The sequence below is a fragment of the Stegostoma tigrinum genome, chromosome 1 (assembly GCF_030684315.1).
Source record: "Stegostoma tigrinum isolate sSteTig4 chromosome 1, sSteTig4.hap1, whole genome shotgun sequence".
NCBI classification, from domain to species: Eukaryota; Metazoa; Chordata; class Chondrichthyes; order Orectolobiformes; family Stegostomatidae; genus Stegostoma; species Stegostoma tigrinum.
The window spans coordinates 36,239,352-36,264,475 of NC_081354.1; the positions used below are offsets into that span (position 1 = coordinate 36,239,352).

At 40.6% G+C, this 25,124-nt stretch overlaps 1 protein-coding gene across 4 annotated transcripts in view; it reads right to left on the minus strand.

Moving 5' to 3' along the window:
* Positions 1-25,124, minus strand: part of kiaa1109 (KIAA1109 ortholog) — a 438,508-nt gene that overhangs the window by 275,875 nt on the left and 137,509 nt on the right. For all 4 annotated transcript variants that reach the window (XM_048546322.2, XM_048546500.2, XM_048546414.2 and 1 more), the window contains exons 16-18: positions 22,355-22,510; positions 13,153-13,250; positions 5,743-5,921 (exon numbers count right to left, since the gene is read on the minus strand). In XM_048546322.2, the coding sequence (XP_048402279.2) occupies positions 5,743-5,921; positions 13,153-13,250; positions 22,355-22,510 (433 nt within the window). The remainder of the gene's footprint in view (positions 1-5,742; positions 5,922-13,152; positions 13,251-22,354; positions 22,511-25,124) is intronic.

Here is a 25,124-nt window from a genome sequence, read left to right on the forward strand (position 1 = left end):
GCATAATCTTCAGCACCATTCATAATTTCTAAGATAGCAAAGCAGTCAATATTCACAGGCTGCAAGAGTTGGGCAACATCCTGGTTTGGGTTAACAAGTAATAAGTTACATCTGTGCAACACAAGTGCTAGGTAATGATCAACAAGAGAAAGTCCATCATCTCCACTTGACATTTAATAGGATTACCATTGTCAAATTCACCACAAAGCCCCCATCTCCCAGCTTCCCCTGCTATTATTACTGTCCAGAAACTGAAGTGGATCAACCATACTCACTGTGGGCAGGAATTTAGCAGTGAATACTTCCTCCCATGAATCCCTAAAGCCTGATCATTATCCATAAAGCTCAAATAAGGAATGTGATACTATACTCCTCACTTTTCTAGATGAGCACAGGTCCAATAGCACTCAAGAAGCAGAATACCACCCAGGACAAAGCTTGCCTGATTAGAAACCCATCCACCACTGAGACATAACAACAGTGTGTACTACCTACCGGATGTACTGTAGAAACTCACCAAATTCCTTTAACAGTATCTTCCAAACCTGCAACTTGGAAACAACACTACCTTCAAGTTCTCATTTATGCCACACTTCACCCCAATTCACCACTCTTCTTTCACTGTTATCATCACTTCCAACACAGAGATAGTATAAATTGTAATAAATACTGAAACAACTTATGCTGAGCCTATGCAATGCAACAGTCAAAGAGACTGGGCTAACTTGGTTTCATCATGTATTTTCAAAAGCCTATACTGATTTCAGAAATACCTGAATAAACCGAAATAAATTAATGATTAGTGGGCAGATACCTCCACTGACAATATGACTAGAAATGTCTAAAAGAGGTCTGCTTTGGGTAATCGGCCTAGGCCTGAAACATCAGCTTTCCTGCTCCTCTGATGATGCTTGGCCTGCTGTGTTCCTCTAGCTCTACACCTTGTTATCTCCGATCCTCCAGCATCAGCAGTTCCTTGGACAAACATATGGACGTACATGGAATAGTGTAGGTTAGATGGGCTTCAGATCGGTATGACAGGTCGGCACAACATCGAGGGCCGAAGGGCCTGTACTGTGCTGTAATGTTCTATGTTCCTTCTACAGCAATTTCTTGTTTCGGTCAAGGAGTAAAACCTTTAGCATGATTGTGGATGATCCTCTTTCTCAATGACATGCTTCTGCTCTCTCCTCACATCCTGCAATATCTTCAGTGTCTAAACATTTATTGCTATCAAATATATACCGTGACATAGCCTCCACAGCCTTCTCTAGTACAGAATTCCAAGGGGTCAGCAAATTCTGAGTGAAGAAACTTATTTCAGTCAAAAATGGCCAACCATGTACCACAAAATGGTAGTCCCTTGCTCTGAACCCCCAGCCAATGAAAACATTATGCTGGCATCAGTCTGTCGAGTCATTTTGGAAATTTATATATTTCAATGAGCTACCCCCACCTTTCTCCTACAGTCCAGTGAAAACAGGTCTAATTGGCCAATATCTCTTCTTACAATAAACTTGCCATCCCTGGAATCAGTCAGTTGTTGCATGTTGTCTATGAAAAGTATATTGTGTATTCATTAAGGATATCAAAACTAACCAGGGTCCTGCATTACTGCAGTTCTTTGCTCTTATATTTGGAGCGTATTGCCAAGAAGGCAAACATACCATTTACCTTCACAGCTTCACACTGCACTTGCAAAATTACTTTCAGTAGCCTGTGTAAAATGGCATCTAGATCCCCTTGTACATCAGCATTTCCTGAACTGTGACCATTTTAATAATATTCTGCCATTCTGTTTTCTCTATTTAATTGGAACTTCACACTTATCCCTGTTATACTGCATGTGCCATACATTTGACCACTCATTCAACTTATCAAAATCATCCTGAAACTTCTTGAAATCCTCCTTGTCACTTACAAACTGAATGAGATTGTGTCATCAGCAAACTTGGAAATATTACTCAATTGGGCCAAATGGCCTTACTTCCACTCCTATGTCTTATGGTCTTATAGGAATCAAGGGCTACGGGGAAAGTGCAGGGAAGTGGAGTTGAAATGCCCATCAGCCATGATTTAAATGGCAGAGTGGACTTGATGGGCCGAATGGCCTTACTTCCACTCCTATGTCTTATGGTCTTATGGTCTAATACCCTCATCCAAAATATATATATTAAGCCCAAGTACCGATCCCACAAAAACAACCCCTTTAATCCAAGTCTCTTATGTCTGCTAACCAATTCTCTATTGTTTTCTATTAATTCTCCTGTATCAGACTTGTAAATGCACTTGTGCTTTCTTTCTACATTCTTCTCAAAGTTCTTACAATCTGTTTTTTGCTACTTTCAAGTTTCCTCTAACTCCATTTTTCCCCTCTTAATCAACCTTCTAGTCATCCTTTGCTGAATCCAGTCCTCAGTCTTGCTATATTTTACAAACATAGATAACAAGGTGTAGAGCTAGATGAACACAGCAGGCCAAGCAGTATCTTAGGAGCAGAAAGCTGACGTTTTGGGCCTCAATCCTTCGTCAGAAATGGGGGAGGGCAAGAGGGTTCTGAAATAAATAGGGAGAGAAGGGGAGGCAGATCGAAGACGGATAGAGGGGAAGATACATGGGAGAGGAGACAGACAAGTCAAAGAGGTGGGGATGGAGGCAGTAGAGGTGAGTGCAGGTGGGGAGCTAGGAGGGGATAGGTCAGTCCAGGGAGGACGAACAGGTCAAGGGGGCCGGATGAGGTTAGTAGGTAGGAAATGGGGGTGTAGCTTGAGGCGGGAGGAGGGGATAGGTGAGAGGAAGAACAGGTTAGGGAGGCAGGGGCGAGCTGGGCTGGTTTTGGGATGTAGTGGGGGGAGGGGAGATTTTGAAGCTTGTGAAATCCACATTGATACCATTGGGCTACAGGGTTCCCAAGCGGAATATGAGTTGCTGTTCCTGCAACCTTCAGGTGACGTCGTTGTGGCACTGCAGGAGGCCCAGGATGGACATGTCATCTGAGGAATGGGGAGGGGGAGCTGAAATTGTTCACTACGGGGAGGTGCAGTTGTTTATTGCAAACCAAGCACAGGTGTTCTGCAAAGCAGTCCCCAAGCCTCCACTTGGTTGCCCCGATGTAGAGGAGGCCACAACGGGAACTGCGGATGCAGTATACCACATCAACAGATGCGCAGTGAACATCTGCTTGATGTGGAAAATCTTCTTGGGGCCTATGATGGCAGTGAGGGAGGTGGTGGTGTGAGGTCAGGTGTAGCACTTCCTGCGGTTGCAGGATAAAGTACCGGGTGTGGTGGGACAGGAGGGGAATGTGGAGGAGACAAGGGAATCACGGAGAGAGTGGTCCTGGAAAGCAGAGGGTGGGGAGGGAAAAACGTCTTTAGTGGTGGGGTCAGATTGCAGATGGCAGAAGTTTCGGAGGACGATGTGTTGGATCCGGAGGTTGGTGGGGTGGTATGTGAGGATGAGGGGGATTCATTTTTGGGTGTTATTGCGGAGATGCAGGAGACACGGTCGAGGGCATTCTCAATGACTGAGCGGGGTGGAGTTGCGGTCCTTGAAAAACAAGGACATCTGAGATGTACGGGAGTGGAATGCCTCATCCTGGGAGCAGATGCGGTGGAGGCGAAGGAATTGAGAATAGGGGGTGGCATTTTTGCAGGAAGGTGGGTGGGAGGAGGTGTATTCCAGGTAGCTGTGGGAGTTGGTGGGCTTGAAATGGATATCGGTTTCTAGGTGGTTGCCCAAAATGGAGACAGAGAGGTCCAGGAAAGTGAGAGGGGTATTACAGAAGGTTCAGGCGAACTTAAGGTTGGGGTGGAAGCTGTTGGTGAAGTGGATGAACTATTCAAGTTCACTATGTTATGACTTCTCTTTGAATCTAACACAATTCTAAATTTCTTTGGTGAGTCATGTTCAGGTCACTTTTCCTGTTGTGTCCTTTTACCTGAAAGGAATATATAATGGTTGCAATGCTGGGATTTATTCTTTAGATATTAACCGTCGCTATGTGCTTAGTAATAAAGTGACCCAGCTTACTGTAGCCTACCTAAACTTCAAACTTTCATTGTTTCCTTTGTGCAGATTTAGGACCCTAGTTTTAGATTAGTTACCTAATTCCTTGTACATATTGAGAAATTTATCATGCTATGGTCACTTTTTCCTGAAGAACCTTCGACAACAGTCATTAATTAACACCCTTCTTCTTTAACAAAACCAAATCTTGTTCCTCAATGCACTGGTCTTAATAAAAAAAAACAATTTTATTCACGCTCCATGAATTCTTCCACAACAGCACTATTGCTAATTCAGTTTGCCTAGTCTCTATGTAAATTAAAGTGACTCATAACTACTGTGGCATCACTGTTGCATACTTCTGGTTTCCTGTTTGAAGTTATCGGCCAACTTAACATTACTGTCTGGAGGCCTATAGGCAATTCCCAGTAATGTTTTGCCTCTTGTTGCTTCGTAGCTCCACACAGATTCTACATTTAGATTTCCTGTACCAATATTCTTTCTCACTAAACAATGCCAACCACCTCATTTTGTAATTGTAATCATTTTGTATTCGTTTACAATTATTTGCATTGTTAATTCATCTACTCTATTGCAAATGCTCCATGTATTCAAATAAAGTATATTTTGACTCACCATTTTGACACTTTTACACTTTTTTGGTACGAAACTTACCTCGGCTTTCTGCTTTTCTACCTTTCACTTCCATCTTTCTTTCCTTCACGCATTTCCCTGTTGAGGGTCCCATCTCCCTGTACTCTAATTTAGAGGCCCACAAACAGTACAAGCCAACGGCCCTGTCAGGATATTTATGCTGGTCCTGCTGCAGTGCAGTCTATACAGGTCTCAGTTCCGAAGAATTAATCCTAATGCCTCAAGAATATAAATCCTTCCCTCTCGCACCATCCCTCTAGCCGCACATTCAGCTGATCTATTCTCCTATTCCTGATCTCACTAGCAGGTCGTACGACAGTGATCCTGAGACTACTACTTTTGAGACACAATTTTTATTTCCTGACTTTCTATAACCTGCATCTTGCTTTTCACCAGTGTCATTAGTATCATAATGGACCCAATCTCTGAATTTTAACGTTCCCCTTTCAAAACATCCTTTAGCCATTCAGTGACAACCCTGAACTTAGCACCAGCAAAGCAACACACCATCCTAGTGTTGTGTCTGTAGACACAGAAATATCAACCTGTTCCACCTATCGCTATTGCTTCCCCACTCTTTTTCTCTCCTCCCTTTACAGTTAAACAAATCCTGGTGCCACACACTTGGCTCATGTTACATTCCCCAACAAGTGATCTACCCCAGCAGTATTCAAAACAAAAAAAATCTTTGAGGGGTTGGTGGAAAACTGTCGCAGAATTGACTTCCCCTCAGTATTAGCAAATATTATTCAAATAACAACTTGATAATGATCTCTTACAATGGCAAGAAGAAAGCTTTATCATTAAAATACTGGTAAAGAATCCCCAAATCAAAAGGACAGCATTCTAATACTGGATAGAAAAGTTATGATATGGTAAGATTAAAAAAGCAAATCAATGTTGTGTTTATTTTCTGGGATTGTGAAAAGCGAACACAAACTGCAGAATTTAAAAGTAAAACAAAAACTGAATGGCTACAATTCTCAGCAGTCTTCAAATAAAGCTAGCAAAGTATCATTTGAGTTCCATTTAAAAGTTTACATTGTATTAAACAATAAAAGATATAAAGTGGATACTTACTCTGGCTGAGTAACATTGCGCCATTTTAGTTTTCCTGTTTTAAGTGTAGTTTGTGTATCAGATGAAGAGGAGGTTTGAGGAGTTACTTTGTTAGCCTGGGAATCATTTACTAATGTAAACGTAGAGTATCTACTGGGATGGCAGTCTGGGAGAAATAAGCGTAAATCCAAATTTTCTGCCTGTAAAGGTAAGATAATTATGTGAAATGTTGTTTGGTAGTTGAGCACATGAATATTTCTGAAAAAGACTAAAACATGAATGGTGTAGGCAAGCAAAAAGACATTCTGCCTGTCACACAAGTCAGTCAGTGATGTACTCTATGAATTTCAGATCCTGTAGGCCAATTGTCCTATTAACTAGTATCAAACAGCATATCCCTTCAGTACTCATAAGCAAGGTACTGGCCATACACAACCACCTTATCAAACATTAGATAAGATTCTGCAATTGGACGACAATTGTAGGATAACCTTGAAACCGTGGGAAATTATACTGACAACTAGTTAAGGATTGTCAGTTGGGCTTGCAGCGTGATGCTTCTGGTTCCACCGGAAGCTACGTGTATAAACACACAGGGTCCTCTTCTTTGCACATATACTGCGCCTATTTCAATTCAACAGAATAGGTGATAGGCATTCACTGGTTCATTTCTCAGGATACCCTGGCTCATTGGTCAACCTACCCAGTTTAAATTTTTTTAAAAAGCCCAGCTGTTAACTGTCAATCAACATTAGTGGGTATATTTTCCAAGGCAAGGCCTCTGGTAATGAGCATTCACTAACCAATCACCATTCTCTTTTTATGCAAAATGTTGGATCTCCCTTGCCCCCACCCAAACAATTTTTCCCTCGAATTACATTCTTGCAAAGTATACTGACTAAATATTATTTTAAATACAGAGACCACTGGTACATAATGAACACAAAACAATGGCATATTTTTACAAACAACAGTAAGTTAAATAACTAGTTGAGACAGTTTGAATGGTAGAGGTTAAGAGAAAAATGCAGTCTACCACACCATGAAAACACATCGGTCAGATATTGCCAAAGAATAACATCCCACAAACTGTGAGTGTAGACAGACAATTCCTTAGTTTAGTGTCTTGTCCAAAGAGCAGCATTTAAGATTGCACATCGCTCCTTGATACCTTTCTGAAATGTTAAAGTCATACGGCCATTCACCATAGAAATAGGCCCTTTAGTTATAACAAAGTATTTACTCAAATCCTGAAGCGTAGGGACAATGTACAAACATGTTATTCTAGTTGAACAGTGCTATCAGTTGTTTGCTTAGTTGGCTCAATCTCATGATCCCATTACAATGTCTACTGATTTTATTTTAGTGAAATACAAAGTGAAACAAAAAGTCATACTGTATTCTAGCCAAGAAAGAAAATATTTTATTATGCTTTAATCAATGTCAATCATGTAGGATGTCATGTGTGGCTGAAGTTCCACCTCATACTTGTTAACAGTAGCCCTTGATCCATTACCTACCCCAATACCTCAATGTTGTCTAGCTGGGTGAGACTGCTCTCACCTGATCAGATTCTCACCGATCTAATCTTAATAAAGTATCACTAACAATGCCTACTCTTCCTCCTCCCACATAATTTCCCCTCACATCTCTCAAGGCTCTATCCTCGACGTCACCCTGATTCTCATCTGCATGTTGCCCCTTGATAACAGCATCCAAAAGCACAACATTAGTTTCTATATGTAGACAGACAACACCCAGATCTAACTTTTCTTGACTTCTTCAATGTTGATAACTTAATCAGTGTACTATCTGATATCCAGTAGGGATGAGCAGTAATTTGTCCACTCCAATATTAGAGGGCATTTCTTTCAGTCCCTGCACAAAATTCCATTCCCTGGAAGTCAAACAGTTTAAAACCTTGGTGTCACATTCAACTAGAGATGAGCTTTTGGTCACACATTCATGTTGCCATCAAGACTGCCTATTTCAACATCCACAATATCATTCAACTTTACCTCTGCCTCAGCTCAGCTGCTGCTGTAAGCCACCTTCATGCCTTTATTACTTACAGATATCGAGAATTCCAACATACTTGTGGTTGGTCTCCCACACTCTAGCCTCCATAAACGGAACGCATTCCAAACATCTTCTACCCATGTCTTAGTTACATGTCCCGTTTATCTACCAACCCCCTGACCTACAATACTTCAATATCTGTGTCTTATAAACTGTCACCTGTGTTTTCAGTTCCTTTTATACTTTCTCTCTACTCCAAGTCTAATCTCCTCCAGTCCCAAAATGTTCAAACATATCTATGCTCATCTAGAATCTACCTGCATCCACGACCTTTGGTGGTCATGCTTTCAGTTGACTGGGCCTTAAATTCTGGACCAGCACCACCCCTCACCCCTAACCCCAGAAAAACCTTTGTCTTTCTGCACCATTATCTTCCTTTAAGATACTAATTAAAACCTAGCTCTTCGATCAAGCTTTTGGTCAATGTCATATTTTGTTTGATAATGGTCCTGTGCAATGCTGTGGAATATTTTATTACAGTAAATATACTAAACAGATGAGTTTGTTGTAGTGGTGACAGTCTCATATCGTGCTGCAAGGAGAACGTACGTGCCAATTAAACTTCCTAGCTTATAGAGAACCAAAACTTTTTTCTCCCCCATAATCTCTTGCCCCAGCTACAGCAAGGATTGATGCTAACCAAACCACAAAAGTGGATGCACTGATTCACAAAAAGCAAACAAGCTAATTAATTTCCCCATAGGCCTTCCATTGGGAGCCACAGGACAAAGTGGATTGAGGTCAATTGCAACACCTTGATTAGCTTAAATTCACCTATAATCAGTCTAATATTGCTAGACTCATGTACATGCTTACAAAATGGGAAGGTGCTGACTTCATTTTTTTAAGCATTTATTAGGCACTCAGTAAATGAGGTGACAAAAGGGTAATTAACATTGTCAGCAAAGCAATGGCAATTTGTGTGGATTTGAAATCTTTAACATAGTAAAACCTTTCAAGATGTCCTGCAGGAGGGTTACAAGACAAAGTCTGAAGCCAAACAAGATGGTCAAAAGCTTGGCTGAAGAAATAGTTTACAAGAACCATCTATAAAAAGTACTGAGAATCAGATGTTTAGGGATTTTCAGGCTTAAGGTCTCAGTAGCAGGAAGCACCGCTGGTGTAGTCAGGATTGGAATAGCGCACGTGGCTGTACAATTGGAGGAAGTTAGGTTGAAAGGTATCAAAAGAGCCAACTAAGGATTTGAAAACAGGATTGACATTTTAAAATTGAAGCACAGATTGAATGGAGGTCAGTGTAGCCCAACGAGTGCAGAGGTGATCAGTGAAAGCAATGTTTATGATTTAGGGTACAGGCTGTAGATATTTGTATGGCCACAAGTTTATGGAAGGTGGTAGGAACTTGAATGATATTCCAGAGGTTAGCCCAGAAGTAATAAAAGTATGTTTGAGAGTTCCAGCAATAAATGAACTGAGGCAGGACAGATATCTCAGTAAGTCTAAACATGTTCAAGACAGATATAAAAACTACAATTTATTATACAGTGAAGTCAACATCCTCATACTTTGTGCACCTGGGTCTAAGCATATTAGTAAAATGTGAGGCTGGATGAACACAGCAGGCCAAGCAGCATCTCAGGAGCACAAAAGCTGAAGTTTCAGGCCTAGACCCTTCATCAGAGAGGGGGATGGGGAGAGGGAACTGGAATAAATAGGGAGAGAGGGGGAGCTGCTTGGCCTGCTGTGCTCCCCCTCTCTCTCCCTATTTATTCCAGTTCCCTCTCCCCATCTCCCTCTCTGATGGAAGGGTCTAAGCCTGAAACGTCAGCTTTTGTGCTCCTGAGATGCTGCTTGGCCTGCTGTGTTCATCCGGCTCCACACTTTGTTATCTTGGATTCTACAGCATCTGCAGTTCCCATTATCACTGATACAATTTTAACCTCACTGCGAAGCCTCTTCCAGGGATGCCTAACCTGAAGAAGTTACCCTCCTCCCTCCAGACCAACCTCAGGGTATCTCTCTCCCACTGCAAATCTCTTGTCCGCCTACCCCTCTCTCCCTATTTATTCCCGTTCCCTCTCCCCATCCCCCTCTCTGAAGGAGGGTCTAGGCCAGAAACGTCAGCTTTTGTGCTCCCGAGATGCTGCTTGGCCTGCTGTGTTCATCCAGCTCCACACTTTGTTATCTTGGATTCTCCAGCATCTGCAGTTCCCATTATCACTGACCCGCTGAGATCGTCCAGTCATTTAATTTTAACGTTTTTGTTTCAAATGACAGGTGTTTGAGATGGGATTGAGGGAGATCATTAAGTGACAGCAACCACAAACATTTTAAATTTGTTAGGGAAAAGATAGCCTGAAGAAAAGGGTTTTGGCTTAGGGAAATGTATATTTTATTAAATTAAGGCAGGATCTGGCCAAAGTACACTGGCAACAACTATTTCTGAGTAAATCTACAGCAGAGACAGTGAGGGCACTTAAAATAGAATTGATGACAGTACAAATCCAAACATGTTCCCTTCACAGTGAAATGTTGGAGCAACAAACCTAGAGAACTTGGAACATATCAGGAATATTTAGGAGTAGATAAGAAGGAAATGGAAGAAGAACTACTGAATACATACTTCTGTTCTGTCATCACAAAAGAGGGGACAAAATAACCAAGAAACATGAGGGAGCCAAGGGTCTAGTAACCGCAGAATTGAAGTAGCCAGTATTAACAGTGGTTGTGGGTGTATTGGATTTCAGAGGTTTTTGCTAAGTTCTCTCATAACAGATTATTAGACAAAGCATTGGATGGAAGTTATTATTGGCATGGAGGATTGGTTGACAGACAGGAAACAAAGAGTGGGAATAAACGGGTCTTCTTCACGCAAGGATCAGTGTTTGGATTCCAGCTCTTCATGTAGTATATAAATGGCCTCAATGAAGGAAGCAAATGCAGCATTTCCAAGTTCTTTGACACAAAACTGGGCAGGACTGGAATTTGTCAGCTGGTAGCAAGGAGGCTTCAAGGTGATTTAGACACACTGAGTGAGTGAGCAGACATGTAGCAAATGTAGTACAATATTGCTAAAAATGAAGGTAAATACTTTGGTGTGAAAAGCAGCAAGTAAGAGTATTATTTAAATGGTGGTTTATTGAAGAACTGATGTATAAAGGGATCTGGTGTTCCTGTACACCAGTCAATGAAAGTAGACAGGCAGGTGCAGCAATCAATTAGGAAGGAAAACACTACAAAGGCCCTCACTGCAAGAGGATTTGAGTTCAGAAATAGGCGCACCTTATCGCACTTACACAGTCTTGAGACCATACCTGGAGTATTGCATGTAGCTTTTGTCCTCCTATCTAAGAAAGGATGTACCAGCTGTGAAGAGATTGCAGTGGAGGTTCACTTGACTGATACTGGGGATGGTGGAGAGATTGGTTCAACTGGACCTGTATTCACTGGAGAGTTCAGGAGGATTCTGATTGAAACGTATAAATTCTAACAGGCTACATGAAGGAAGAATGACTTTTCTTGCTGGGGGGGTCAAGAACCAAGCAATACAGCCGCAGAATACTGGGTGAACCATTTAGAATGAAGATGAGGAAGGCTTTCTTCACTCAATAGGTAGTGAACCTGTGGAATTCTCTACCACAGAAGGCTGTGGGGGCCAAGTCACTGAATATATAGAAGAAAAAGACAGATCTTTTCTAAGACTTTAAATGGCAATCAGAAGTATGAAGAAAAGCAAGAATATGGCATTGAGATCGAGGATCAAACATGATCATGTTAAATGACAGAATGGACTTGAAGTGCCAAATATCCTATTTTCACTCCTAGTTTCTACCTGCAACTGAGTTAAGAAATGTCTCCTCATCTTAGCCCTAAGTTATTTGTCCTATATTCTAACACTGTGCTGTTTTATACTCACTAACAGGAGAAACAATCCTGTAGGGTCTATCTCGTCAAGCTTCCTTCAGAATCTAAGTTTCAATGACATCACAACCATTCTCCTCAACTGCAGAGAGTATAACCTCAATTTATTCATCACAGAACACACTTATCTCAAGAATTCAGCAACTGATCCTTCACTGCACCATCTCCAAGACAAGATTAATGTTGCTCAGGTATTTATTTTTAATTCATTCACGGGATGGATGCATCACTGGCTAACTGACATTTATTGCCTCTCATTAACTGCCCTTCAGGTGCTTGTAGTGGTAGTGGACTACCGTCCTGAACTAACATTATCCTCACGGTGTGCTTACACAGTGATGTTATCTCAGGAGTTTCAGGATTTTGACTCAGCAGTAATGAAGGAACATCGATATTGTTCAAAAGTCAGGAGGGCATATAGTTCGGAGGGGAACTTGAAGATGAGATAGTATTCCCATGTATGTGCTGCCCTTTTCCTTCAAAAAGTTTGAAGAGGTCGCAGGCTTGGAAGGTCCAGTCTAAAGGACCTTGGTGTGTTACTTCAGCACATGTTGTAGATGGTACACACTGCTACTGCAACAAAGGGAATACAATATTTGTTCAGTTTATGGTCATTGGTAATCCCAAGAATATTGATATGGGGGATTCATACATTGTAATTCCTTGGAATGTCCAGGAGCAATGGTTAGATTAACTTTTGTCAGAGATAATCATTGCCGGATATTGGCGTGATGCGAATGTTCCAAGCCACTTATCAGCTCAAGCCCAAGTGCTATCTTGCTGTATATAAGGCTCCTTCAGTATCTGAGGAGTATCAAACGGTGCTGAATATGGTGCAATCGTCGGCAAATATCCCAACTTCTAAACTTGTGGTGTACAGAAAATAATGTGTAGCAGCTAAAGCAATCTAAAACAGAAACTGCCTGAGAAATTCATCAGGTCTGACAGCATCTGTGGAGAGAAAACAAAGTTAACATTTTAAGTCCTACTTCTGAAGAAGGGTCACAGGATTTGAAACATTGGCTGTTTTCTCTCTACAGATGCTGCAAGATCTGCTAAGTTTCCCCAAGCAATTTCAGTTTTTGTTTGTTTCTGATCTTAAGCATCAACAGTTCTTTGGTTTAATGCAGCAGCTGAAGATGGCTGAGCCTAGAACCCTGAGGAATTCCAGTAATGATATTCTAAGACTGAGATCATTGACATCCAAAAGCTTGACCATCTTCCTTTATGTTAGGCATGACTCCAACCCAGAGAGATGTCCCCTCCACATTTCTCACAGACCCCAGTTTTGCTTGGGTTCCTTGATGTCATAGTTGTTCAAAGGCTATGTTAATGTTAAGGTCCTTGAAATTACCTGCAAAACATGACAAAATTCTATCTTCCAGTGTTTGCTACATTGCAATGCTGTCACATTGACAGTAATACTACCTGACTGTTACAGAGTCACAATTTAAATAAAGTAAAACATACCTTCAAACGAAATTTTGTGCTGCAAGTTTCAGGCACAAAGTCATTGAAAGGTAATGAGAAGTCAATATTCAGTGTTTCTCCGCATGCTGCTAAATATACTGCAATAGAATAACAACAGTATTTCAATTAGAAATCCCTGAAAATTATTCAATATGTTAATGCTGTCTGAGTCTTACAAAGTGTTTTAGTAAATGAACATGATTTTTGGCATATTACTGAAATGTTTATCCCACAGCATATAAATTTCATTAGAATTCACAAGAAGTAGAAACAGACTACTTGGATATCAAATTTAAACTTTGTACCCCTTAACTGATACTTTAGTTTTGTTTCCTCAAACAATACCATATCAAATTAACTTGGCAAACAGAAATCTTTAAACTGACTTTTTACAGTTTTAGGTAAAATGGTCATATCTAGTTTAAGTCACTAAAAATAGCCAAGTTAGGAGGCAGCAAATAAGAAGTTTGAATAATATACGTTTGACTGCATCTTTGTCAAAACTGCACTCAGCATAAATCAATACCAAACGAATGCCAATACTATAAGACTGCATTCTAGACAGGTTAAACTTCTGCTCATTTAACTAACTTCTCCAATAGCTTGGACACAATATTACATCCATATACGCCAACAGTAATATAAACTTTTCATTTACTTCTTAAAATTATTGGGTTTCAACTGAGCAAAGGCAGATCAAAACTTTAGAATTTTATTTACAAATAAATTCAAGATTTTCTAATTATTGATCACTGTTGTGTGTCTCCTACAACTATCTTCTCAGAATCTGACTGATAAAAAAAAACTTAATAGACCATTAATATTTGAACATCTTATTTATCAGGGGCCCTCGAAATTCAGGGTGTATGGTTGAAACATTTTTTGCTAAGCAATACAAAAATGTTGAAAGGCCTGCAACATTTCTTCTCTGTCCTAGAACTGACTTGTTTAATTAATTGTACTGGAAATGTGCCAACGAACAGCATTCCTTAAGAAATGGGACAGTATAAAATTGAATTGTTCGTTTAACACATCAGCTTGAAGACCTGACTCTGGAGATACTGCCTCCGCTACACTTGATGGTTCCTATTGAATTTCAACAGCTTACTTATCGTACATGTCAAAATCCTGGAAATATTAATATTTTAAAATATCAGTGCCAGGAAATGTATTTTTCTGCAGTGAAAACTTATTGTTTTATTTACTGTCAAAGATAGAACATCCAACTACTTGACGTGACTATGATTGGCATTCAGGATGGAAACTCAAGAAGGAGGTACTGTTAATAAGCTTGCAGATGACGCCAAAATTGGAGGCGTAGTGGGCAGCCAAGAAGGTTACGTCAGAGTGCAATGGGATCTTGATCATGTGGGCCAAAGGACTAAGGAGTGGCAGATGGAGTTTAATTTGGACAAATGCAAATTGCTGCATTTTGGAAAGACAAATCAGGGCAGCACTTACACACTTAATGATCAGAGTCCGGGGAGTGCTGCTGAACAAAGAGACCTTGGAGTTCCGGATCATAGTTCCTTGAAAGTGGAGCGGTAGGTAGACAAGATAGAGAAGGAGACTTTTATTGATCAGTGCATTGGCTATAGGAGTCGGGAGGTCATGCTGTGGCTATTTTTAGTGACTTAAACTAGATACGACCATTTTACCTAAAACTGTAAAAAGTCAGTTTAAAGATTTCTGTTTGCCAAGTTAATTTGATATGGTATTGTTTGAGGAAACAAAACTAAAGTATCAGTTAAGGGGTACAGGACATTGGCGAGGCCACTTTTGGAATACTGCTTTCAATTCTGGTCTCCCTGCTATAGGAAGTACGTTGAGAAACTTGAAAGAGTTCAGAAAATGTTGCCACCAGGGTTGGAGGGTTTGAGCTATAGGTACAGGCTGAATAAGCTGGGGCTATCTTTCCAGGAGCGTTGGAGGCCGAGGGATGATCTTATAGGTTTAAAACATCATGACGGGCATGGATAGGTCGAATAGACAAGTTCTTTTCATCAGAGTGGGGAAGTCCAAAAGTAGAGAGCATAGGTTTAATGTGAAAGGGAAAAGATTTAAAAGGGACTGAAGGGGCTTTTTTTCCCCCACAAGAGGGTGGTGCGTGTAACGGAATAAGCTGCCAGGGGAAGTGGCGAAAGCTGGTTCAATTACAACAATTAAAGGGCATCTTGATGGGTAATGTGAATAGACAGGGTTTTGAGGGGTATGGGCCAAATGCTGGCAAATGGGACTAGATTAATTTAGGATATCTGGTTAGCATGGACAAGTTGGACTGAAGAGTTAGTTTCTGTTCTGTACAACTCTACAACTCTCCTTAGTATCCTCACTTAAAAGTCAGAGTTGCATTCTTGAAAATTATGATTTAACTGAAAAGACTTTAAGTGAAGCATTGATCTCCACAGGAATCTATGTTAAAATTGGAGTTAAGGTCCATAAGGAGTTAACGAGCAAAAAACATTTAAAATGGTACACCTGTATCCACTACGCTGAAACATGACATCAACTGTATTTTCAATAAATACATTCCTACAATAGCAAGTTAAATAACTGTTAAAACAAAATACAACCACAGAACCAGAGAAAATTATGGCATAAAGAGGTGATTCAGCCCATCTTGTCCGTGCAGCTGATAAAAAAAGCTACCCATTCTAATTCCAGTTACCAGCACCAGGTCCATAGCCTTGGTTTAAAAATATAAATGAAAAATGTAATACTTGACTTATGATAGGTCCCGAGTGTGGAGTTACGGGAAAGGGGAGGGGCCTTTGTTCACTATTGTTTGGGGCACCTGTTGAAGCTAACCCTTAATCCAGCCAGCATTCTGGCCACTGCCTGATGACATCTGTTTGGAGTAATGCCACTTCTTGCTGCCACTAACCCCAGAGCCTACTCAGGAGACCACTTGGTACAGCAGTGTTTATTGACTAGCTGTGGGGCCTTGGCCTTCCTTTCCTCTCCTCCTGACTGGTGAAGTGTCAGCTGGGGATCTATCTGCTGGCATTTCCCCCCTTGTGTAGGGATGGCCAGTGCCACGGTTACCTTGCAGTGAACTGTTGCTCACAAATGATGGGGAAGCATGTAAGAACTAAGGAATTTTGCCCAGCTGAGGTGACAGGCAGAGTTCAATGGCTTTTCTTTGTTTTGCCACCTGATTGCATTGCAGTCTCCCACAGGGGACCCTGCTATTCTGACAACTGTCTCTGGGGAAAGGATTCCCATCATGACTGGGAAAGTCAGTGGGGCTTTTTTTGAGGTCTGCGGAGCATCTCAGAGGAACACTTTGGCCACAGATGTGACATGGTCTGCAAGTGGTGCCAACAAGTAGTCTGGGCCTGGTGAAAACATCAGACAGCAAGGCAGCAGAGAAGTTGGAAAGCAGCCTTAAGTCTGAAAGAAGGCAAGGTCATTCCAAAATGGTGCCAGATTAAGCAAGATAAATGCTCATGGGATTTCCATCCAAATACCTGAGCAACATTAAAACGAAACAAAGCCAAATACACCAGTGTTAGATGTGAACTACCTGTATTTTCTTGATCACAGTTAACAGGAGTTTTTATATTAAAATCCCTTCAGGCAGAATGTACAACCGGAGGCCTTACCATTCTTTAGGTCTGAAAACACCCATAGCTCGGAGACACCCTCATAACAATTCCAATGTGCTAATATGGAAGACCACTTCAGTCCAACTTGGATTTTAATTTGAGAGTTTGTTCATATTGTGGAATTGACTGTTTCATTAGTAATTTCTCAAAGTAATTTCTCAACAGTCAAATATTTTGCAATTCAGAAAACTTGATTTCATTTTCACATTGAAACAGGTTTTTAAAGTTAAGATGCATTTTCCTCTATTGTGTAAGTTACGGAAAGTTTAGTGTAGTATGTGAAAATAATTCAGTAATCAAATATGTAGTTGAAGAACCCAGTTAACTGAGGAAAGATGTTACACTGAGTGAAGTGACAAACATCCAATCATCCCAGCATATTTGTTCCAGTCTTTGAATGAGCTTCAAATTATATCCAATCATCCATATTATCCCTATAACATTACACTTTTCCCTTTTTCTGCAGAAATCCGCAGCAGCAAGGAACAAGACTGGGCTGCTCATCCCCTCAGACCTGCTCCATCCTTCAATAAGACCTCAATTTAACGTCAACGCTACATTTTTGCATATCCCTGATAACCTTTTGATTACCAAGTAGACAAAAGATCATCTACCCCTGCCTTAAAGTATTTAAAGATTCTGCATCCACTGTCTTTTGAGAATGTCAAAAACTCTAAACCCTCTGAAAGAAAGAAAAAGCTGCCTCATCTCTTTTTCACAGTTTTTTTTAAAACAATGACCTCTTTCACATTAAACCTATGCCCTCTAGTTTCAGATTTCCTCTCTCTGGGGAAAAGACCTTGTCTGTTCAAACTATCCATGCCCGTCATGATTTTATAAATATCTATACGATCATCCCTCAGCCTCCAGCGCTCCTGGAAAAACCGCCCCAGTTTATTCAGCCTGTTCTAGTTTTCCTACAAGAGGAAACTTCCTTTCAATATCTACCCAGTCAAATTCCTTCAGGATCAGCTGTGTTTCACCTCTGACTCTTCAAAAGTGCAGAGGATACCGGCCTAGCCTATCTAGCTTTCCTCATTAGGCAATCTGCTCATTCCAAGTGTTAGTCCAGTAAACCTTCACTGAACTGCTTCCAACATATTAACATCCTGTAAGTATGGTGACCAGTACTATACACAGTACTCCAAATGTGGTCTCACCAACACCCTGTATAACAGAAGCATAACCTGCCCACTCTTGCATTCGATTTCCCCTCTCAAACTATAGCAGTCTATTTGTTTCTCAGATTATTTGCCAAAATTGCACATTAATCTTCTCTAATTTACACACTTGGGCACCCAGATCTCTCTGCATATCAATTCTGCATCCTCTCATCATTTGTACGCTTCTTTTATTTTTTTTCTGCAAAAATATATGATTTCACACTTTCCCACATTGCATTCCATCCCATGGACAGGACCAGTGTCATCTACAAGATCCCCTGCAGTGACTGTGAGAAACACTACATCGGACAAACAGGAAGGAAACTAACGACAAAAGTACATGAACACCAACTGGCTACAACAAGGGCACGATCAGTACTCACTCATCTCAATTCACATGGACAAGGAGAACCACCATTTCGACTGGGACAACATCAAATTCCTGGGACAAGCTAGGCAGAGACAGGCATGAGAATTCCTAGAAGCCTGGCACTACACAAAGCATGCTATTAATAAACATATTGAACTCAACCTCATATACATTCCACTACAAAGGAAAACCGGATGTGAGGCAATCCACCTCAACTGACCCCAGAGTTTAAAAACCAGGCAGAAGAACACACTAATGCTTCATCAGAGACTGCACTGAGGATGTTACCCAGCATGGTAACGAAGTCTCTATAAAACAAGAAACTAGCTTGGCAAGCCAACTAACCTCAACACCCACAACCCGAGCTACAAATCTACTCCAAAACCTTATACAAATTGTATTCAGAGATAACAAGGTGTAGAGCTGGATGAACACAGCAGGCCAAGCAGCATCAGAGGAGCCTGAATGCTGACATTTCGGGCCTGGACCCTTCTTCAGAAATACACCTTGGTATCTCAGATTCTCCAGCATCTGCAGTTCCTACCATCACTGACACATTGTATTCAATTTGCCAGTTCTTTGCACACTCACTTATCCTACTGCCCACTATCTATGTTGTTTTTGTTTTTGCAAAGGAAGTTATGACGACCAGAAATGCATTCCTTGAAATATTGCTGGAAGCAGATTCAAAAGCAACTTTCAAAAAGGAAGTTTGGAGGTGCACGTACAGTGGACCACATAGGGATGGCAAATTTCCTTCCCTAAAGGATATGAGAGAATTGACAATGTTGAATACCTCTCTTAAACCTCTTCAGTGCTCTGATTCAAAGAAAAAACAAAATGTCAATTTTTCGCTCCACATAACAGAGTTCTCTCACCCTAACACTATTATAATAAACCTCAACTGCAACTTCAAGGAAATGATGCCTTTCTAAAGTGTGACATTTATAATTGGAAACAACACTCCAGTTAGAGTAAATACTAAGCATAACTATCTCACTTTTGAATTTTATGCTTTCATTTATAAAGTAAAAAGCTTTTTGCTTAAAACAGCAAATTTACTCAATAGAAGTTTTAAAGATTTCTGTACATCACACCAACACAAGTGCTCCTATCCTTGCACCTCCCATAAATTCTTTTCAATGTTATACTGTCTCTTGTAATTTGCCCTCCCAAAGTCCACTTCCCATTCCTCTGCATCAAATTTCATTTCACCCATTTCACCAGTTTGTATGTCCTCCTGAACCCTAGCATTACTCTCCCACATTCTGAGTGCACGTCAAAAACTCTCATCTTAAAACTTTGAAATTACGTCCCTATGTTCAAGTGTAGTTAATTAAAATACATAAGAGCAGGCGTCTTCAGACCAATCACTATAAAACACCAATTTATCCTCTCCTCCAATCTGAACACAATCACTCACAATTCTGCTTTCCATTTCACAGCCAATTACATGTCCACAAATATTTGCAAAGTGGGACATGGACTAGCAATACAGACACAACAGTCTAGCAGCTGTGTCCTCTAGGATCTGACTAGCTCAATCAGTAGGGCTCCCAAGTGGATGTGATGCTTGGAGGGTTGGTGTAGAACTTAATGGGCCAAATAGCTGCTTTCTGTGCTGTAGGGATTATACGATTCCAATACTCCCAGGCAACTCTCTCCCACTGGATACACCTGGGCCGCCAGGTCTGCTGTGTTTGCTCTGTTGGTGGGAGAGGACATACCTAGGAATGCTTATAGTGCTGTCTGTGATGTTGCCTGTATGGTATGATTCTGTAGGTATGACTATGTCAGGCTGTTGCTTGATTAGTACATGAGACAGCTCTGCAGTATGGGGAGGACTTTTCAGGGTTCAAAGGGCTGTTTTTCATCTTGTCATTTCTGGTGTCTAGGTCAATAAAAGGTGGCTCATTCGGTTTCATTTCCTTTTTGCTATAACTAAGTGGATTGCTAAGCCATTGAGGGCAGTTGAGAATTGACCACGTTTTTGTGGCTTTGGGATTACATGAAGGCCAGACCACGTAAGCACGAGTCATGCATGGTACAGAATAATGTGCAGTCATCAAACATCTCCACTTCTGACCTTATGACAGAGGGAAGGTCATTGGTGAAACATCTGAAGACAGTTTGGCCTGGACACTGCACTGAGGAACTTCTGCAGAGATACTCTGAAACTCAGGTGACCACTCTCACCACCATCACCAACTGCAGTTTTGTAAGGTATGACCACAATGAAAAGTTTTCCCCAATTCCCATTAACTTTAATTTTGTTTGATGCCTCACTTGATTAACTGAAGCTTTAATATAAAGAGCAGTCACTCCCACCTCCCCTTTGAAATTCAGCTCTTTCGTCAATGTTTAAATGAATGCTTTATTAAGGTCTGGAGTTGACTGGTTCTGGCAAACCTAACTGAGGATCAGTCAGCAGGTTACTGCTACCAAGTAGCACTTGCTTAGCACTGTTAATTACTCCTTTACTGATGATCGAACATAGACTAAAGGTCATTGTTTGGCTAGGTTGGACTTGGCCCCATTTTCATGTGCGGGATGTAGCTGCGAAATTTTCCATAGGCATATGCTGGTGTTCTAGCTTTTGAAAGATGACTGTAATGTTAATTTTCAACCATTCTTCTATTTTGTAGCTCTTGAACATTTCTGGACTACCCTTAAAGGAATACATGTTATTTAAATGTCACTTCAGTGGCAATTGGGAAACAGTGAGCATTTGCCCTACTTTGCCAGAATCCATGTTTATTGCTTACTACTTTTGCTTGTTATGTTTTGGTAATGGTCTTGTATTCTTTAATGGATGCTGTCTACTTTGAACAGATCTTTCAACTGTGGAGTCATAAAACTCTGCCTGTTGCATATTACTTCTATTGTTTGGCATGTTAAGTTGTCCTGTGTTAGAGTTTCACCAGGTTGACACAATATTTTTAGGTATGCTTCATGTGCTTCTGCATGGCATCCTCTATTCTTCACTGAGCCAGAGTCAATTTTCAACTTGTTAGCATCAATGAGTGGCAGTTTTGCTGGGCCGTGAGGTTGTAGATCATTACTCAGTACAATTCTACTGCAGCTGACGGTCATCAGTTCCTCACGGATACCCAATTTTGATTTTCTAGATCCATTGAAATCTGCTCCATTTAGCACAACAGAATGAAAGGTATCCTCAATGTGATGGTGGGCCTTTATCACTCCAACCATTACAGTCATGATCATAGCCACATCAGTAGCAGATTGACTGGTTAAGATGAAGTCAAACCTGCCACGGACTCAGTCTGGCAACTATGTGCTTTAGGACATGGCCAGTTTGATTAGCTGCGGTGCTACCGAGTCACTTGCGGTGACAGACATTCCAGTCCTCCACAAATACGTTGTGTGTCATTGTCGTGCTTAATGCTTTCTCCAAATTGGAATAGTACTGATTCATCAGCTCAAGAGAATGTTACAGGCAGGGTGGCAATATTCCCTAACAGCATTATGGATAAACTATTGCAGCAATTCAAGAAAATACCTCACCACTATCTTCTTAGGGGATTAACAATAAGCACTGGGCTGGCCAGTGTTCTTATGAATGAGTATTTTAAAAATGCACAAATGAAGTAAAATCATTAGTTTGCATTCAGCAGCATCCATCATATACCTAATACAAATAAATCCATGCTAGAAAATATTTCTAACTACAATCTGGAATACATTATTCAGAGAGTGTGTCAAATTTTATAGCAAGGTTGTGTTTTCCTTGCTTAAAAAAAATCAACTTCACATTGAATTTTCATTGGTCGATTTTAAGGACTTGCCCAATATGCTAAATCCATAGGTAAACTTTCACTTGTGTTAGAATCCTGTATTGAGGAAAGTCAAAAAGTTGAGGTTATTCAAACATTATAACTACAAATGCTTACAAGAGTAGAATCTGCAATCTAAAAATATCAGCATCTATGGATCACTGCAAGATGCAATTATCAATCTTCTGATGAACCGGTTGGTCAAGCGTGTACAAAATTATAACAAAGCTTCAAATGTTTTCTTGAGAAGGATTACTATTTTCTTACCATTTTCTTGCTGTTTGGTAGAGCAGTCTATCCAATTATGTTGGTTTGCTGCCCATATCATCTCAAACTGATGGAACATCACTTTCAACTTCCACGTGTATGGAACAAATGAGTAGATGTCTGGAGCGTTATCACTAGCCCAATCCTGTATTAAATCTGTCAAAAGAGGAAAATACAAAAGGGACACATATCGTAATAAAATGTTAAAAATATTAATAATTGCCCAACAAAATCATGGATTTCTTTCAGGCCACATACAAGTCAGCTACCTAAGTTTCCACACATGTGTGACTTGGTCAAAAAAATCTTATGGTATAATGGACTACAAAACACATTTGAGTGTATATCATTTGGCAGCAGGAGAGAATGCAACATTTGCTTAGAAGATTGATTAAAATAACCAAAATTTGTATTCACCAAGTGTCTTTCTCAACTGCAGGCCACCCCGTGGCATTTACAATCACAAAACATGTTCTGGTCTGTACTAACTGTTGCTATGGAAGAAACAATAACCAACGTACACACAATTACAACACTAATATCCTGACTTATAAGGTTTTACAGTTTAAAAGAAATTAGAATGAACACTAATAAGGTGCTCAAAAAGACTTGACACGCAACGTCTAAAGGGAATATTGAGCCAGATGGCCAAAGTTAAATTAAAGTTTTAAGAAAATCTTAAAGTGGGGGAAAAAAAAGAGAAAAAGAACAAATATGTTACAGAGAATTTTAAAGAATTACAGAACTTGAGTTCTTGGCAGTGGAAGGTACACTGCCAAAAGCTAAGTAATTAAAATCAGGAAAGTTCAACACACCAAAATTGGAAGAACACTAAGAGGTATGGGTGAAATCAATGATTTAACAAAGGTAAAGAAATACAATAATTTGAAAACATGGATTTGAATTTGAAAATCAATGCATTACTGATGTGACAGTCAATAAAAGTTAGTAAGTACAGCCAAAACGGGTGAATCGGACTCAGTATGATCACACCGAGCACAGGATTGGATGACCTCAAGCTGAGGAAACACCAAAATTTGAGAGACCGCACAGTGTAGAATGTAAGGAACACAGCTGACCAGGCAGCATCAGAGAAGCAGAAAAGTTGATGTTTTGGGTCAGAACCCTTTTCTGAAGAGGGGTTCCAACCTGAACCGTCAACTTTCCTGCTCCTCTAATATTGCCTGGCCTGCTGTGTTCCTCCAGCTTCATGCTATGTTATCTCTGACTCCAGCATTGGCAGTTCTTACTAAATTTGAGAGACCAGCCAGGGCTCTAGACTGATGTCAAGTTTAGAAACAACAAAGTCAAAGACCATGTTTTAAGATCTTTCAAGTTCATGAGTAATCTGTTGCTATAATTGTATGGATCTATATGCTAACTGTCTATAAGTAATTGAAATGTGATTCTTAAAGCTTCAGCGCATTTTCTAAACTACATAGGTCCCTATCTCACACAGATTGCCACTCCATATATTTATTTTTCATACTCAAAGAATCCGAAAATTCTGACAGGACATTTCGATTAGGGCTCCTTCAGAAATGCATAACATATTTTAATTCCGACACATCGCTCAGAGTAGAATAGTTGGGGGAAACCAAACCATACCCAATTTTTCACATTATGAAGTTGCCATATTCTCTATGTCCAGTTTAGGAGATAGCCACTTTGACAGCTCATGAGAAAGGATACATAAGGCAGATGAAAGTGTCAGCAGGGTGGAGGGTGCCAAAGTGCCACCTGGGTAGAAAGCCAGGAGACAAGTGGGAAAAGGATTGTAAAGTGATTAGGGTAGCTTATGATGTGAGGGAGATACTGGGTGTGGAGAGGTGGGTCGGACAGTACTGAGGGATGGGTGTTGGGATAACTGGGGACAGCATTTCAGATCCTGGGGCGGAATAGAGGGGTATGCTAGATCCCCAAGCAGGTTGGTCTCAGGGCAAGAAGCGGGTGGCTTGTCCAGTGGATTGCAAATGGCATTGGAGGAAGCCAGCGGTGGTGTCAGTCCTAAGCAGGAGTGTCAATGAGCCTCTGAGGGGATGTGGGTACTGAGCAGAGGGAGCGTTGTTGAATCATTGGGAGGAAGCAGGTATTGATAGATCCAGAGGGAGGGTGGTAACACGGTGTTTTATCCCAGCTACAGAAGACACGTCCCAGAAAAGTGAAAGCTATCAGGTCTAGGGAGATAAGGTTTACAAGGGTGGTGTGGTGGTCCACTGTCATTCAGTGGCGGCACAATTCAGATACAAGGGCAAGGGCAAGGGGTTTATTAGTGCATATGGGTACTGGCTCAGGGTCCTGGGCAGCTAAGTTTAATAGCTACCTAGGACTTCGTCTAAGTTTTTAATAGTTTAACTCTCCCTGAAAAAAACATTTACTTAACTGCAGCAGAACACCAAATTCTCTGATTTAAATTAACACATTTAGATGGTTCCAGATATATGGAAAATGCCAATCAAAATCTTGAGTTTCTGAGCAACTCTCTCAATCTGCCATATCAAGGATCTCTCAGGGTCCCCATGCTCAATGTCAATTCACACGGCAGTAAGAGCTATCTGATCATTGAAAATCTAGGCCACAACTAATGAATTAGGAGACACAGATCGTATTTTAGAACTATCTAAATTAGTTAAGAACAAATAACTGAGTCAGCATGTATGTAAGAAACAGAAACCATGCTCGCCAAATTTATCAAAATATTTCAAAAGATATAATTTAGCAAAGTTAATAAGGGTGAGCCAAATGGGTGTGGTTCACTTGGACTTTCAGA